General features: G+C 38.8%; 1 protein-coding gene across 3 annotated transcripts in view; it reads right to left on the bottom strand.

Annotated features, from left to right (window-relative positions):
- Positions 1–14,928, bottom strand: part of SLC39A6 (solute carrier family 39 member 6) — a 51,871-nt gene that overhangs the window by 8,648 nt on the left and 28,295 nt on the right. For 2 of the 3 annotated variants that reach the window (XM_020985696.1, XM_020985695.2), the window contains 2 exons: positions 13,005–13,382; positions 4,092–4,172 (listed from right to left, as the gene is read on the bottom strand). In XM_020985696.1, coding sequence (XP_020841355.1) covers positions 4,092–4,172; positions 13,005–13,382 — 459 coding nt within the window. The remainder of the gene's footprint in view (positions 1–4,091; positions 4,173–13,004; positions 13,383–14,928) is intronic. The other variant, XM_078153289.1, reaches the window with a different exon arrangement.

The raw sequence follows: 14,928 nt of genomic DNA, 5'->3' as shown, positions 1-14,928 counted from the left end.
GCAATATACTCGGAGGCGGAGCCAAGATGGCAGAGTGAAAGCAGTGACTTGCTTGAGCTCTCCTCCAAACATCTCCAAATACTCATAAAAAATGGATCTAAACAAATTCTTTCTTTTTTTTTTTTTAATGAGGCCATTGAGGTTAAGAGACTTGCCCAGAGTCACACAGCTAGGAAGTATTATGTGTCTGAGGCCGGATTTGAACTCAGGTCCTCCTGATTCCAGGGCCAGTGCTATATCCACTGTGCCACCTAGCTGCCAAGAGTCTAAACAAATTCTGAAGCAGCAGAACCCACAAAAAGACAGAGTGAAACAAATTTCCAGCCCAAGACAACCTGGATGATTGATCAGAAAGGTGTATTGTGCCAGGCTGGGAGCGCAGCGCGGCATGGATGCACAGGCCGCAGCGTGGGCGTGCAAGCCTCAGAGGACTAAATCTCGGGCAGCTGTGGAGGTTTCCAGACTCCTCAATCCACCAATGCCAAAGACAACTTAGAAGGTCAGTGGAAAAAGTCTGTTTCTGTCGGTGCTGAGAAAGGAAGGCGGGGTTTCAGCTCCATTCCCCAAGAGCATGGCGGGCGGGGGGGGGGGGGCAGCGCTCGCGAGCAGCTGCTTCCCGAGCTTCCGGCCCACAGACTGAGGGGGAATCCAGTGGCTGATCAGAGAGGGATTGCAGGGATCTCTTTGCCAGTGCTGAGGCAGGTATCTCTTGCTTTGCCTGCGTTTGGATCTGGGCCACAGTTCTGGGCAGCGGTGCTGAGGTGAGGAGGAGCACTGGCTTGGTGGAGCTTGTAGTGGTTGTGGAGAGGAGCCCCTCCTCACAGTTACAGGACAGAAAGGAGTACTTATAGTCTCAGGCCAGGAAAGGAGTAAACACCTCACCCCTTATCATACCACCTTGGAAGAACTGAAAATTTACAGGTCCCTACAAGTATCTCTGAAAACAGCTGTACAAACCCCTGAAGCTTGGGACAGTACATTCTCCACATTGGAAGCAGATTCGTACCTTAACAAAGAGTTTAAAACTCAAGTAATTGGCTGGGATCATGAGCAAGCAGCGCAAAAAGGGTTAGACTATATTATCTTACTTTGGTGAAAAAGAAGACCAAAATATACAACCAGAAGAAGACAACAAAGTCAAAGCCCCTACATCCAAAGCCTCCAAGAAAAATATGAATTGGTCCCAGGCCATGGAAGAGCTCAAAAACGATTTTGAGAAGCAAGTAAGGGAAGTAGAGGAAAAACTGAGAGTGATGCTAAAGGAGACCCAAAAAAATACTGAAGAAAATAACACCTTAAAAAATAGCCTAACCCAAATGGCAAAAGAGGTCCAAAAAGCCAATGAGGAGAAAAATGCCCTAAAAAGCAAAATTGGCCAGATGGAAAAGGAAGTCCAAAAGCTTACTGAAGAAAATACTTCCTTAAAAATTAGAATAGAGCAATTGGAAGATAGTGACTTTATGAGAAATCACGACACAGTAGAACAAATCCAAAAGAATGAAAAATTAGAAAACAATGTGAAATATCTCATTGGAAAAACAACTGACCTGGAAAATAGATCCAGGAGAGAGAATTTAAAAATTATTGGACTATCTGAAAGCCATGATCAAAAAAAAGAGCCTAGACATCATCTTTCAAGAAATTATCAAGGAAAACTGCCCTGATATTTTAGAACCAGAGGGCAAAATAGAAATTGAAAGAATCCACAGATCTCCTCCTGAAAGAGATTCCCAAAGGAAAACTCCTAAGAATATTGTAGCCAAATTCCAGAGTTCCCAGGTCAAGGAGAAAATATTACAAGCTGCCAGAAGGAAACAGTTCAAGTACTGTGGGAACACAATCAGGATAACACAAGATTTAGCAGCTTCTACATTAAAGGACGCAGGGCATGGAATATAATATTCGGAGGGCAGAGGAGATAGGATTACAACCAAGAATCACCTACCCAGCAAAACTGAGTATAATCCTTCAGGGAAAAAATGGTCATTCAGTGAAATAGAGGACTTTCAAGCATTCTTGATGAAAAGACCAGAGCTGAATAGAAAATTTGACTTTCAAATACAGGACTCAAGTGGAACATGAAGAGGTAAACAGGAAAGAGAAATCATAAGAGACTTATTAAGATTGAACTGTTTACATTCCTGCATGGAAAGATGATATTTATAACTCATGAGACCTTTGTCAGTATCAGGGTAGTTGGAGGAAAAAAATTATATGTATGTATATGTAGATAGATAGATAGAGGGCACAGGGTGAGCTGAAGATTAAGGGGTCATATCTGGAGAATAAAATTAAGGGATGATAGAGGATTATATCTGGAGAAGAAGAAAGGGAGAGGTAGAATGGGGTAAATTATCTCACAAAAAAACAGAAAAGGAAAGTCTCTTACAGTGGAAGGGGAAACGGGGGAAGGTGAGAAGGAATGAGTGAATCTTATTCTCATAGGATTTGGCTTAAGGAGGGAATAACATACACATTCAATTGGGTATGGAAATCTGTCTTACCCTACAGGAAAATAGGGGGAAGGGGACAAGAGACCAGGGGGATGACAGAGAGGAGGGCAGACTGGGAAAGGGGTTAATCAGAAGTAAATACTTCTGAGGAGGGACAGGGTTTAAAGAAAGAATAGAATAAATGGGAGGGCAGGATAGGATTAAGGTAAATAGAGTTAGTTTTTCACAACATGTCTACTATGGACGTGTTTTGCATAACTGCACACATGCTTGCCTTTTCAAAGAGGGTGGTGGGGAGGGAGGAAGAGAGAAAATTTGAAACCTAAAGTTTTAAAAATATGTTTAAAAAAATGTTTCACATGCTACTGGGAAATAAATATAGGAAATGGGGTACAGAAGTCTGTCCTGCCCTACAGGAAAATAGAAGGGGAAGGGGATAAGAGAAGGAGAGAGATATAAAAGAGAGGACAGAGTAGGGGAAGGGATATTCAGAATGCACGACATCTTGGGGTGGGGGGAGAGAGGAGATGGGGTGAAAATTTGGAACTCAAAAACTTGTGGAAGTGAATGTTGAAAACTAAAAAAATATATATATATATATAAAAAGAAAGCAATATACTCAATGACTAGAACAACATACTACAAATGGTAAGAAAAACAACAAAACAATCAAAACTGAATGTTCTGAAATCATTAATGACAAAGTCTGACCCCAAAGAAAAATAATCAGAAGACAGCTTTCTCTACTGCTTTGCAGAGGGGCATGACCATGTGTATATAACACTACACATAATGTGAGATGTCTTTGATAATTTGGTTAGTTTTGCTTAAACTTCTTTCTCCTTTCATTCTTTATTTTTCTTTCTTTCTCTTATTCTTTATTATGGCTGGCTGGCTCTCTGGGAGAGGATGAGGGAAGTGATATATAGGTAATGTAGGAGATGTAAAAACAAAAGATATCAATAAAATTATTTTTTAAAGTGAGATAATGATAATAACAGACAAGCTGGGAAGAGGGGCGTCTTTGGACTAGACTAAGTAACAAATTAAACTGAGAATGGGGAAAAAAATAGAAGTTGGTAAATTTAATAGAAAATAAATAGATACAAAGTAATACCAAATAAGAAGAGAAGATGGATTGGTCATATAAGACAGGTGACTGATAATAGGTGGACATCCAAAGTGCTTGACTGGTATCCTTGAGACATCAAGTGAAATCAAACTAGTCCTCCAGCAAAAGTTGGGTGAACTTGTGGGAGAATATGGGTAAGTCCCACAGGACGGGCAGGCAAAGACAGATTGTGATCTGCACTGATAGCTGGAGCTTTCCCAAACAATAAGGTCACACAATCATTTGAATATTACTGCATTTGTGTAGATGCTCATGACTGTTAAAGAAGATCAAATGAAAAAATTGTTTAGGCAGACAAACCACTGTCTTTTGAAGATTCATTGGTGCAAATATAAGTGAATCAATATTTGGTACTCTAAAGCAGAAGCCTCTTTACTCCTTTCTAAAATCATTACACCTGGTGACTAAATTTAGAGAACCAACGATCCAAAAAATTCTAATAGTGCAGTAGTAAAAGAATAATCCATATAAATATGCTAAAAATGCAGATTAAAAATGGTTCTTACCTAATTCATGAGGTAATTCATGACAAAAGACAGCAACAGAAGTACTTAAACCACTTGATAATCCTTCTGTAAAAGCTGCCCCTGTGGAAAGGAAAAATAAAGCATAAGAAATTATGAATCTGACTAATAACTTAATTTTTTGTATCATTCAAGGGTTTATGTTAATTCTGATCTAAAAAGTGAAACTTTCAACCAACTCCCAAAAGGGAAATTACACTTTTTTAAAAAACAACCTTAAATTAAATCTTTAAGGCAGAAAGTTACTCTCCACTAGTTTCTATTCCATTCACTAAGGTTAAGCACTTCCTAACTAGTAGATGTAATCATAATCAAGATGGTAAAGTCATGTTTTGAAATTTGAAAAACTTATTCTCGTCCTAGTACATACTTCCAATGATTTGATACAAGCAAAAGTCAAAACATAAACTAGAAAAAAAATTTTTTTAGGTATGTTGACAATTTTCCAAAGAAGAAGTTGTTAATAATTATCTGAAAAATACTTGGCTCAATAATCAGAAACAAGCTGATAACCAAAATGACAAATATAATTCAAAACAATACAGGCAGAGATGTAGAGAAACAGACACACAAAGTGAAAAAAGAATCATAATAACAGAGTGCACAAATGTTATAAGAGGAGCCATGTATGAAGAAAAGTAAATGGGAATGAAGGGACAAAGATTCCTGATGAAAACTGAAGGGGTGCTTGAAAAGGTATTTAATGCATTAAAATTCCTTTGCTTAAATTTAAATGGTATAGCAAATGTAATTGATTTTTATTGATTTTTTTACAATCAAGTTTATAACAAAACTGTTCAAATAATGCTAAAAGTGGGTTATGGGGAAGTAGAGTCAAGATAACAGAATAGCAGGAAAAAATATGGTGAGCTCCCCTCAAAACTTCTCCAAACAGATCTAGAAATCCTGATGGGGGAATTCAAGAAAGTCACAGTGAGTCTTTTTTCCAGGTCAACATAAGGAGATAGATAGGTATATGGACACTTCAGAAGCAGTAGTAGTGAAGTTCAGATCCCAAAAGCAGAGAAGGGTCTTTGTTCTAGCTTCTAGTCCAGTCTCAAACCCATGGAGGAATAACCAGGGCAGGAATCTCAGACTAAAGGGAAACCTGTCGTTCTCACTCTCAATCAGAACTTTCCAGCTGGAGAGTGGTAGAGTTCAGCAACAGTCTTCTACTGCTTACCCTCAAACTCATGTCAGGAACTTGCAGAGCTCAGACCAAAGGCGCAGCATCAGACTCTGCCCTGGATCAGACCACTTTGGGAACACTAATAGGTAACAGACTCAGCCATATCGTAGAATAACCTAACACTCAGTACTCCAGGAAAGTAACAACAGGAACAGCCCAGTGACTTTCTTGGATTTCCCCCATCTGGATTAAGTCTGGTGCAATCTCTAGGTATGTTTGGAGGCATTCTGAGGTTACTGTACTTCCTGCTCTTCTGCTATCCTGTATCTACCTCCTCTAAACATATTTTTAGCATTAAAGAGTTCTGTTATAAACTTGATATTGAACATCAATAAGTGCATAGAGCCAGTTCATAACATGGAGTTTGAAATAAAAAAAAAATAAGCTGGAAGATTGAACAAGCAAAAAAAGAATTCCTCCATAAAAAGCTATTATGATGACAGGGATGCCCACGACACAAACCTAGAAAGAATGACTCCAAAACATCTATAAGCAAAACTATAGATAATGACATAGTTTGGGCACAAATTCACCTAGAATTCCTGGAAAAGATGAAGCTGGAGTTAAAAAAGACTTTAAAATGTTTTTATAAGAGTGAAATGAGAGCACTTGAGAAAAAAGTTGGAAAAGAAACGAGAGCTATGGAAGAAAGAATTGGAAAGGGAATTAATAATTAATAGCTTGGCACAACAAGCACAAAATCTTGCCCAAGAAAAAAACTCCCTGGAAATCAGAATGGACCAAGAAGAAACTGATGACTCCATGAAACAGGAAATACTAAAATAAGGTCAAAAACTGGCAACAAAAAGAAGAAAATGTAAAGTATCTCTGCCAGAGACTTGACCTGGAAAGCTAAGGAGAAAAAAAAATTAAGAATCTTTGCACTACTTGAATGTCATTACCAAAAAACAAAAACAAAACAAAAACAAAAACAAAAAACCCCAAAAACCCATAACTCATATTTCACAAAATTTTAAAAGAAAATTGCCCAGATCTCTTAGAATCAGAAGGTAAATTGAAAATAGAAAGAACATCACCTCCTGAAAGATACTCCAAAACGAAAACTCCAAGGAACATTATAGCCAAAATTCAGAGCTAAGAGATCAAAGAAAAAAAAAAACACTGCAAGAAGCCAGAAAGAAGAATTCAAGTACTGCAGACACACAGTGAGGATCACACACAATTTAGCAGCCATCACTATAAAGGAGTGGAGAACATGGAAAATGATATTCCAGAAAGCAAAGGGAATAGACTTTTAGTCAACAATGACATACCCAGAAAAATAAAGTATAATGCTAGAGGGGAGAAAATAAACCTTTAATGAAACAGAGGATTCCCAAGCATTCCTGATGAAAAGAACAGAGCTGTGTAGAAATTTTAAAAGTTCAAACACAAGAATTAAAAAAAAAAGGTAAACACAAACAATTCTAAAGATCTAAACAAGGATAAATGGTTTACGATCCAATAAACAGACATGACACAGATGTCCCCTATGAACTCTATCATCATCATGACTCACAGAGTGAGTTTAATTAGACAGAAGGTCTGGGAATAGTTCTGTTATGCCTTGATGATCTAAAGAAAAGAATGGAAAGGGAGAGTAAAAGAAATATACTAGGGGAAAAAAGCAGGAAAATTATCTCATAAAATCAAAGTACACAAAGAATAGTCTATCACTCTATATCAACAAGGAGAAGGGGCTGAAGGGCAGTGGCTGACATCTGAACCTTACTCATGTGAACTAGTCAAAGGAGAGAATACACACACACAGTTAAGTACAGAAATACATTTCACTCATCACAGAAATAAGAGGGAAAGAAGGGGAAGAGTAGATTAGTGAAAGAATAGGTTAAGGGAAGGATTAGTTCTAAGCAAAACAAATTCTGAGAATGTGCAAAAATATTTTTAGTTCTCTTTGAGGTGAAAAAGAATGGGAATCTGAGGGAGTATTCATAAATTGGGGAATGGTTGAATAAGTTATGGTGTGTATATAATAGAATACTACTGTGCTATAAGAAATAATGAAGGAGATAGTTTCAAAGAAACCTGAGAAGACTTGTAAACTGATGCAGAGTGAGGTAAACAGAACCAGGGCAACTTTTCATATCCCCTCCTGGATCACTGCACTGTTGTGGCAGAAGGGCTTGCATAGCTCAATGAAACAATGAGCTATGCTGTATAGGGTTACCCATGGTGGACAGGTCACAGTGGAAAGTTTTGTTTTTTGTTTTATGAGGCAATTGGTGTTAAGTGACTTGCCCAGAGTCACACAGCTAGTGAGTGTTATGTGTCTGAGGCCAGATTTGAACTCAGGTCCTCCTGACTCCAGGGCCAGCACTCTATTCACTGTGCCACCTAGCTGCCCCATATAGTGGAGACTTTTGACAAAAGGTGATCCCCTGGAGAAGGAAATGGCAAAACATTCCAGTATCTTTGTCTAGAAAACTCCACGGATAGTATTAAAATGATGAAAGAGATGACATTTGAAGATAAGCCTCTCAGGTCTGAAGGTATCCAATATGCTACTGGGGAACAGTGGACAACTATGGGTAGCTCCAGTACTAATGAAGTGGCTAAGGCCAAAGCTGAAAGGAAGCTCAGCAGGTGATAAAAAGAAAGACCAATGCTGTTTATAAAGATCAATACTGCATAAGAACCAATGTAAGATCAATAAACCAAGGGAAGCTGGATGTGGTCAAAAAGGAGATGGAAAGATTAAACATCCACATCTTGGGTGTCAGTGATCTTAAAAAGACAGAAATAGGTGAATTTAATTCAGGTAATCATTACATATATTACTGTGGGCAAGAACTTCTTAGACGAAATGGAGTAATCCTCATGGTCAATAAAAGGGCGAGAAAAGCAGTACAGGTGTATAATCTCAAAAGTGACTGAATGATATCTGTTCGAATCCAAGGCAAACTGTTTCAACGTCACAGTAATACAAGTCTATGCTCCAACCACTGATACCAAAGAGACTAAAGTTGATCAGTTATATGAAGACCTACAACATTTTCTAGAAATAACACCAAAAAAAGATGTCATTTATCACAGAAGCTTGGAATGCTATGGTAGGCAATCAAAAGATAACTGGATTAACAGGCAAGTTAAACAGGCTTGGAGTACAAAATGAAGCAGAGTAGAAACTAACAGAGTTTTGTCAAGAGAACTCGCTGGTTACAGCAAACACCTCTTTTCAACAACCCAAAAGGCGACTCTACACAGGGACATCACCAGATGGTCAAAACAGAAATTGGAATGATTATATACTTTGCAGCCAAAGGTAGAGAAGCTGTACATAGTCAGTTAAAACGAGACCTGGAGTTAACTGTGGCTCAGTTCGCGAGTTTCTTATTGCAAAATTCAGATTTAAACTGAAGAAAGTAGGGAAAACCTCAGACTGTATAGGTAAAATCTAAATAACATCCCTTATGAAGATGAAGTGGAAGTGACAAATAGACTTAAGATATTAGATCTGGAGTGCCTGAAGAACTATGCACAGAGGTTTGCAATATTGTACAAGAGGCAGTCTCAAAGAAAAAGAACAAGAGAGCAAAATAGCTGTTTTGGGGATAGCTAGGAGGCGCAATGGATAGAGCACAGTCCCTGGAGTCAGGAGGACCCAGGTTCAAATCTTGCCTCAGACACATAACACTCACTAGCTGTGTGACTCTGGGCAAGTCACTTAACCCCAATTGCCTCACCAAAGAACAAACAAACAAACAAACAACGACAACAACAAAATGGCTGTTTGATGAGGCTTTAGAAATTGCTGAGGAAACAATACAATCTAAGACAACTCCAAAGGATTTATGATGAAAAATACTACCCATCCTCGAAGAAAAAACTGATGGTTGTCTGAAATCAAATTGAAGCATACTTTTTTTAAACCTTCTTTATTTTTCTTGAGTTTTTTCCTTGTCCATATTTTCTTTCACAACATGACTATTATGAATATGTTTTGCATAACTACACATGTATAACCTATATAGAATTGCTTGCCTTCTCACTGAGGGGTTTGGAGAGAGAAGAAGGGAGAGAATTTGGAACTCAAGTTTTAAAAACAAATGTTAAAAATTGTTTTTACATGTAACTGGGGAAAAATAAAGTACTAAATAAAAGTTTAAAATGAAAATGCAAAAAAAAAGGCTTTTAAAAAAAGGTGAGGAAAGAAGGAAAGCAAAAGGTAAAAGAGAAAAGGAAAGATACACCCAATTGAATGCAGAATTCCAGGGAACAGCAAAGAGAAATAAGGTTTTCTTAAATGAGCAATGCAAAGAAATAGAAAACAATAGAATGGGAAAGACAAAGGATCTCTTCAAATTAGAGATATTCAGGGGGCAGGCTAGGTGGTACAGTGGAAAGAGCACTGGCCCTGGATTCAGGAGGACCTGAGTCCAAATCTGGCCTCAGACACATAACACTTACTAGCTCTGTGACCCTGGACAAGTCACTTAACCCCATTACCTAACCCCACCCCAAAATGAAAAGACAAATTAGAGATATCCAGGGAATGGTCCATGCAAAAATGGGCATGATAAAAGACAAAAATGGAAGGGACTTAACAGAAACAGAAGAGATTAAGAAGAGGTGGCAAGAATACACAAAAGAATTATATAAGAAAGATCTTAACATCAGTGATAACCATAATGGTTAGTTATTGATCTAGAGCCAGACATCCTCGATAATGAAGTCAAGTGGGCCTTAGGAAGCACTGCTAACAATAAAGCTAGTGGAAGTGATGGAATTCCAGGGGAGCTATTTAAAATCCTAAAAGATGATGCTGTTAAAGTGCTGCATTCAAGATGCCAGTAAATTTGGAAAACTCAACAGGACTACTGGATTGGAAACGGTCAGTTTACGTCCCAATCCTAAAGAAGGGCAATGCCAAAGAATGTTCAAATTATTCAACAATTGTGCTCATTTCACAGGTCAACAAGGTTATGCTTAAGATTCTGCAAATTAGGTGTCAGCAGTATGTGAACAGAGAATTACTGGAAGAGCAGAATGGTTTTCGAAAAAAGAAGAACTAGAAGCCAACTGCCAACATTTGCTGGATTATGGAAAAAGCAAGAGAGTTCCAGAAAAATATCTACTTCTGCTTCATTGATTACACTAAAGCCTTTGACTATGTGGATCATAACAAAATGTGGCAAGTCCTCAAACAGATGGGAGTAGCAGATCATCTTACTTGTCTCCTGAGGAACCTGTATATGGGTTAAGCAGCAATAGTTAAAACTGAACACAGAACAACTGACTGGTTTAAGACGGGAAAAAGGAGTATGACAAAGCTGTATATTTTCATCTTATTTAACTTATATTGCAAAATACATCATAAGTAATTCCAGGCTGAGATGAATCAAAAGCCAGACTTAAGGTTGCTAGGGGAAATATCAACAATCTCAGAAATGCAGATGATTCTGCTCTGATAGCAGAAAGTGAAGAAGAATTAACAAGTCTCTTGAGCATGGAAGGGAAGACTGTAAAAGTTGACTTAAAGCTTAACATAAAAAAAGATCTTGGCAACTAGTCCCATCACTTCCAGGCAAATAGGGAGAGAAAAAAATGGAAGCAGTGTCAGATTTTATATTCTTGGGCTCAAAAATCACTGCAGACAGCAACTGCAGCCATGAATTTAAAAGATGCATGCTCCTTGTGTTGTACCAAGAAATCAGCGAGCGAGACCCAGGCGGAATTTAAAATGTGGATTTATTAGCGGGTGGCTGCAAGGGGTATGCACACCCAAATCAAGGAGCCCCAATCAGGGGTCGAGCTAGGGTTTATATGGAAAAGAGCACGGGAAAGAAATGCCAGGAACACTGATGAGGTAATCCAAAGGTTCAGGTGTCTTTGGGGGCTATGGGTGGGAAAGTACAGGGAGTATACCGGACAGGGAGGGGGATGGATCTTTGGAGTCTGGCAGGAGGAAGAGTCCTTGGGCTGGCCAAGGACACCCCTCTCCCTCTGTCTTGATGAGAGAATGCTCTGCAACAAGGGGAAAGCTTTCTCACAACACAGGAACTTACTAAGGAATTGGGAGGCTTCCAGAGACATGATCTGAGGGCTGGGGCTTGAGCAGCCCAGCTCTGTGTAGCTGTACCCGGGAGAGAGATAAGGGTCATGCTGAGGCCCATGCATGAATAACTGCTAGGCACAGTGTCCTTGGGCTGGGGAGTGGTTGTCAGAGACAGTGTTTCTGAGACTAGGGAGAAACTGGGGCATAAGTACAAGCACAAGCACCCAAGCACCCCATTATTATGCATCAGAGATCACACAAACCAGACCAGGTATCCTGGTCTCTGGTATAAACATAATTACATAAAGCAATTATATTGCAAGCTTTCTTATCCATTTTCATTGGAGGTATGGGCTGTGCTGAGCTATGCAAGAGTACATTTCACTATTGTTTAGATTTAGGAGGAAAGAGGCCTGGGGCAAGATTAAGCAGTAATTTCTGCTTTCCATGGCTTAAAGGGCCCTACTACCTAAATGGTAAAATAATGTTCTGCATTACACTTGGAAGGAAAGCTATGACTATCTGGACAGCATGCTAAAAAGCAAAGACATCACCTTGCCGACAAAGGTTCATATAGTCAAAGCTATGATTTTTCAGTAGCAACGTATGGCTGTGAGAGTTGGACTATAAGGAAAACTCAGTGCCACATTATTGATGTTTTCAAACTGTGGTGCTAGAGAAGATTTTTGAGATTCTCTTGAACTGCAAGATCAAATCAGTCAACACTTAATAATTCAGACTATTCACTGGAAGGTCAAACATTGAAGCTGAAGCTTAACTGCTTTGGCCACATAATGAGCAGACAGGATTTACTGGAAAAGACCCTGATGTTGCGAAAGACTGAAGGCAAAAGGAGAATGGAATGGCAGATAATGAGATGGACAGATAATGTCATGGACACAATGAACAAGAATGTGAACAGATTTCAAGAGACAGCAGAGGACAGAAGAGCCTGGTGTGCTATCTATGGTCCATGGGGTCATGGAGAATTGGACACAACTAAACAACAACTTTTTATATAACGACAACAATATGGTATGGGCAAACAACTTTGAAAGAATTACTAATTCTGATCATTGTAATAACCAACCACAATTCCAGAGGACTAATGATTAAACTTACTATTCACTTCCTGTTAGACAGGTAAAGGACCCAGAGTGCAGAATGAAACTATTTTGGGGGGACATGGCTAATGCAGAAATTTGTTTTGCTCAACTATACATGTTTTTAACAGGGGTTTTATTTCTCTTTTGTTTTCAATTGGGGTAGGGATGGGACAGGAAGGAAAGAAAGAAATCAGATAACTGCTAATTGAAAAAAAAAATTTTTTTAAATGTGTTTAAGTCTCCCCAAATTCCTGCAACCTTTAAGAAATTGCAATGCATTTATAGACTTATAATTTGTTTCTTGACCAATTTCTCTTATTTGCTACTTGGTACATATAAGAATTCCTAAAGCATTCAGGTCCTGCTCAAATGCTATAAAACTGCCATCATTTGAAACACTGTCAATCACACCGCTGTGATCTCTCTTCTGGTACATACTATAAACTATCCACAAATGTACTAAAAATAGATATTTACTAATTTAAAAATCTTAGCTGCTTAGAAAACATGACTAATAAATGGCATAGAGACAAAAGAAGTATTTTATATTAGCAGTCCAAAGAAATGTATATAGATGTACTTACCAATTGCTAGGCCGTCACTGAAATTGTGTAAGCCATCACCCATGATCACCATCCAGGCTAATGTGGCTATGCCAGCATCTTTCAACTCTTCCCGAGAGTAGCGCTGACTGTGACTGTGGGGATGATGATTCTGATGATGGTGGTGATGTAGAATATGATGGTAATCATGATGATGATGAATGAGATCATCTGATTGGCCTAGAGTATCATGGAAATGGGAATGACATTTATTCTTGCACCCTCTAGATACATATTCATTGTAAACTTCTTGCGGATGAGAGTGAGCTATCATGACTTCTTCTTCTTCCAATACTGCTGGTTGTTGAGAAGCGAAGTGTGCAGGGTCTTGTGAGTCTGCCCCTATATAACCTTCAGGCCCTAGGTAACAACAGCAAGGAATTTAAATTTTAAAATGTCCATTCGGAAAGAACATGGTAATTGATCTGGGGAAAAACACGTGGTGTCTAAATACAAATTTAAAATGTAAAGTAAACAAGAAAATAACATTAGTAGGATATGAGAGATTCAAATTAAGGTTTCCTGTTTTATGACTATGGGCCATCTTGTGAGGATCAATCAACCAACCAACAAGTATTTATTAAATGTCTATGTGCTAGGCACTGTGGTAGATCCTAGGGATACAAGTACAAAAAACGAAATAGTCCTTACAAATTTACCTTCTAAAGGTAATGACAATAAGGACTATAAAAATATATATAGCATAAAATTAGTTAGTACAGACATATAAAAAACAGTTCAATACATGGAGGCAGGGTCAAGAAAGGCTTCAGTTCAGGCAGACTATGATACCTGACCTGCATGAATCTTAAAGAAAAAGAAAGACTCTAGGAGGCAGAGGCAAGCAGAGAGGAGTGTATTCCAGGCACGAGAAGAGAGACAGAATTTCATGTGAGGAACAGAGAGATGATGCTACATAATCTCAACTGGGGCCTCACTGCAGCAATCTTTTTAAGTCTCTCTAACTCATTACTCTACTCACCACAGTGGCTTGGCCAAACCTTTTCTTTCATCCCTCCTCAAACTTCCCAGAGCTCTCCTTCCTTGCAACCTCTCAGCTGAAAACCCTGTATCACATTTTACTGAAAAAACTGTGGTCATTCACTGAGATCACTCTCTTTTCCCCTCCTCCTCAATTCATATCTTCCAGATGTCTTCTGCCACCATCCTGCCTTCACCTGTATTTCATATGAAGAACAAGGCCTTCTTACCAAGGCAAAGCCCTCTACGTGCACAAATGATCCATTCCATCCATCTTCTCCAGCAGACTGCCCCTTCTATCATCCCTGCTCTCTCACTTATCTTCATCTCTTCCTGTCTCTTGGCTGCTTCTCACTGCCTACAAACATGTTCAAGTCTTCTTTAACCTCAAAAAACTTGACCCACTCATCCCCCACTAGTTACTGTCTTTTATCCCTTCTCCCTTTTGTGGCTAAACTCCTTGAAAAGACTATCATCAAAGCTTTCACCTTTTTTTTCACTCTCTTCTTAACTCTACATTCTACCTTGCAATCTCGTCATTGTTCTTTACAAAGTTATTAAAGATCTCTTAATTGCCAAATCTAATGGCCTTTTTTAAAATCATAATTTTTTATTTTTAAGGCAATTGGGTTTAAGTGACTTGCCCAGAGTCACACAGCCAGTAAGTGTCAAGCGTTTGGTCTGAGGCTGGATTTGAACTCAAGTCCTCCTGACTCCAGGGCCAGTGCTCTATCCACTGCGCCACCTAGCTGCCCCCAAAATCCTCATTCTTTACGACCTCTTTTTATAGCCTTTGAAAATTTTGATCACCCTCTTTGCTCTAGGTTTCTGTGACATTATGGCCATCCTAGTTCTCCTTCAATAAGACTGCTCCTTCTCCATTTTCTCTGCAGAATCATGGTCCAGGCCATGCCTGCTAACAGCA

The sequence above is a fragment of the Phascolarctos cinereus genome, unplaced genomic scaffold (assembly GCF_003287225.1).
Source record: "Phascolarctos cinereus isolate Bilbo 61053 unplaced genomic scaffold, phaCin_HiC Scaffold_4;HRSCAF=312, whole genome shotgun sequence".
NCBI lineage: Eukaryota > Metazoa > Chordata > Mammalia > Diprotodontia > Phascolarctidae > Phascolarctos > Phascolarctos cinereus.
Note: the sequence above shows the minus strand (reverse complement) of the source record. Positions and strands in the feature narration are given on the sequence as shown.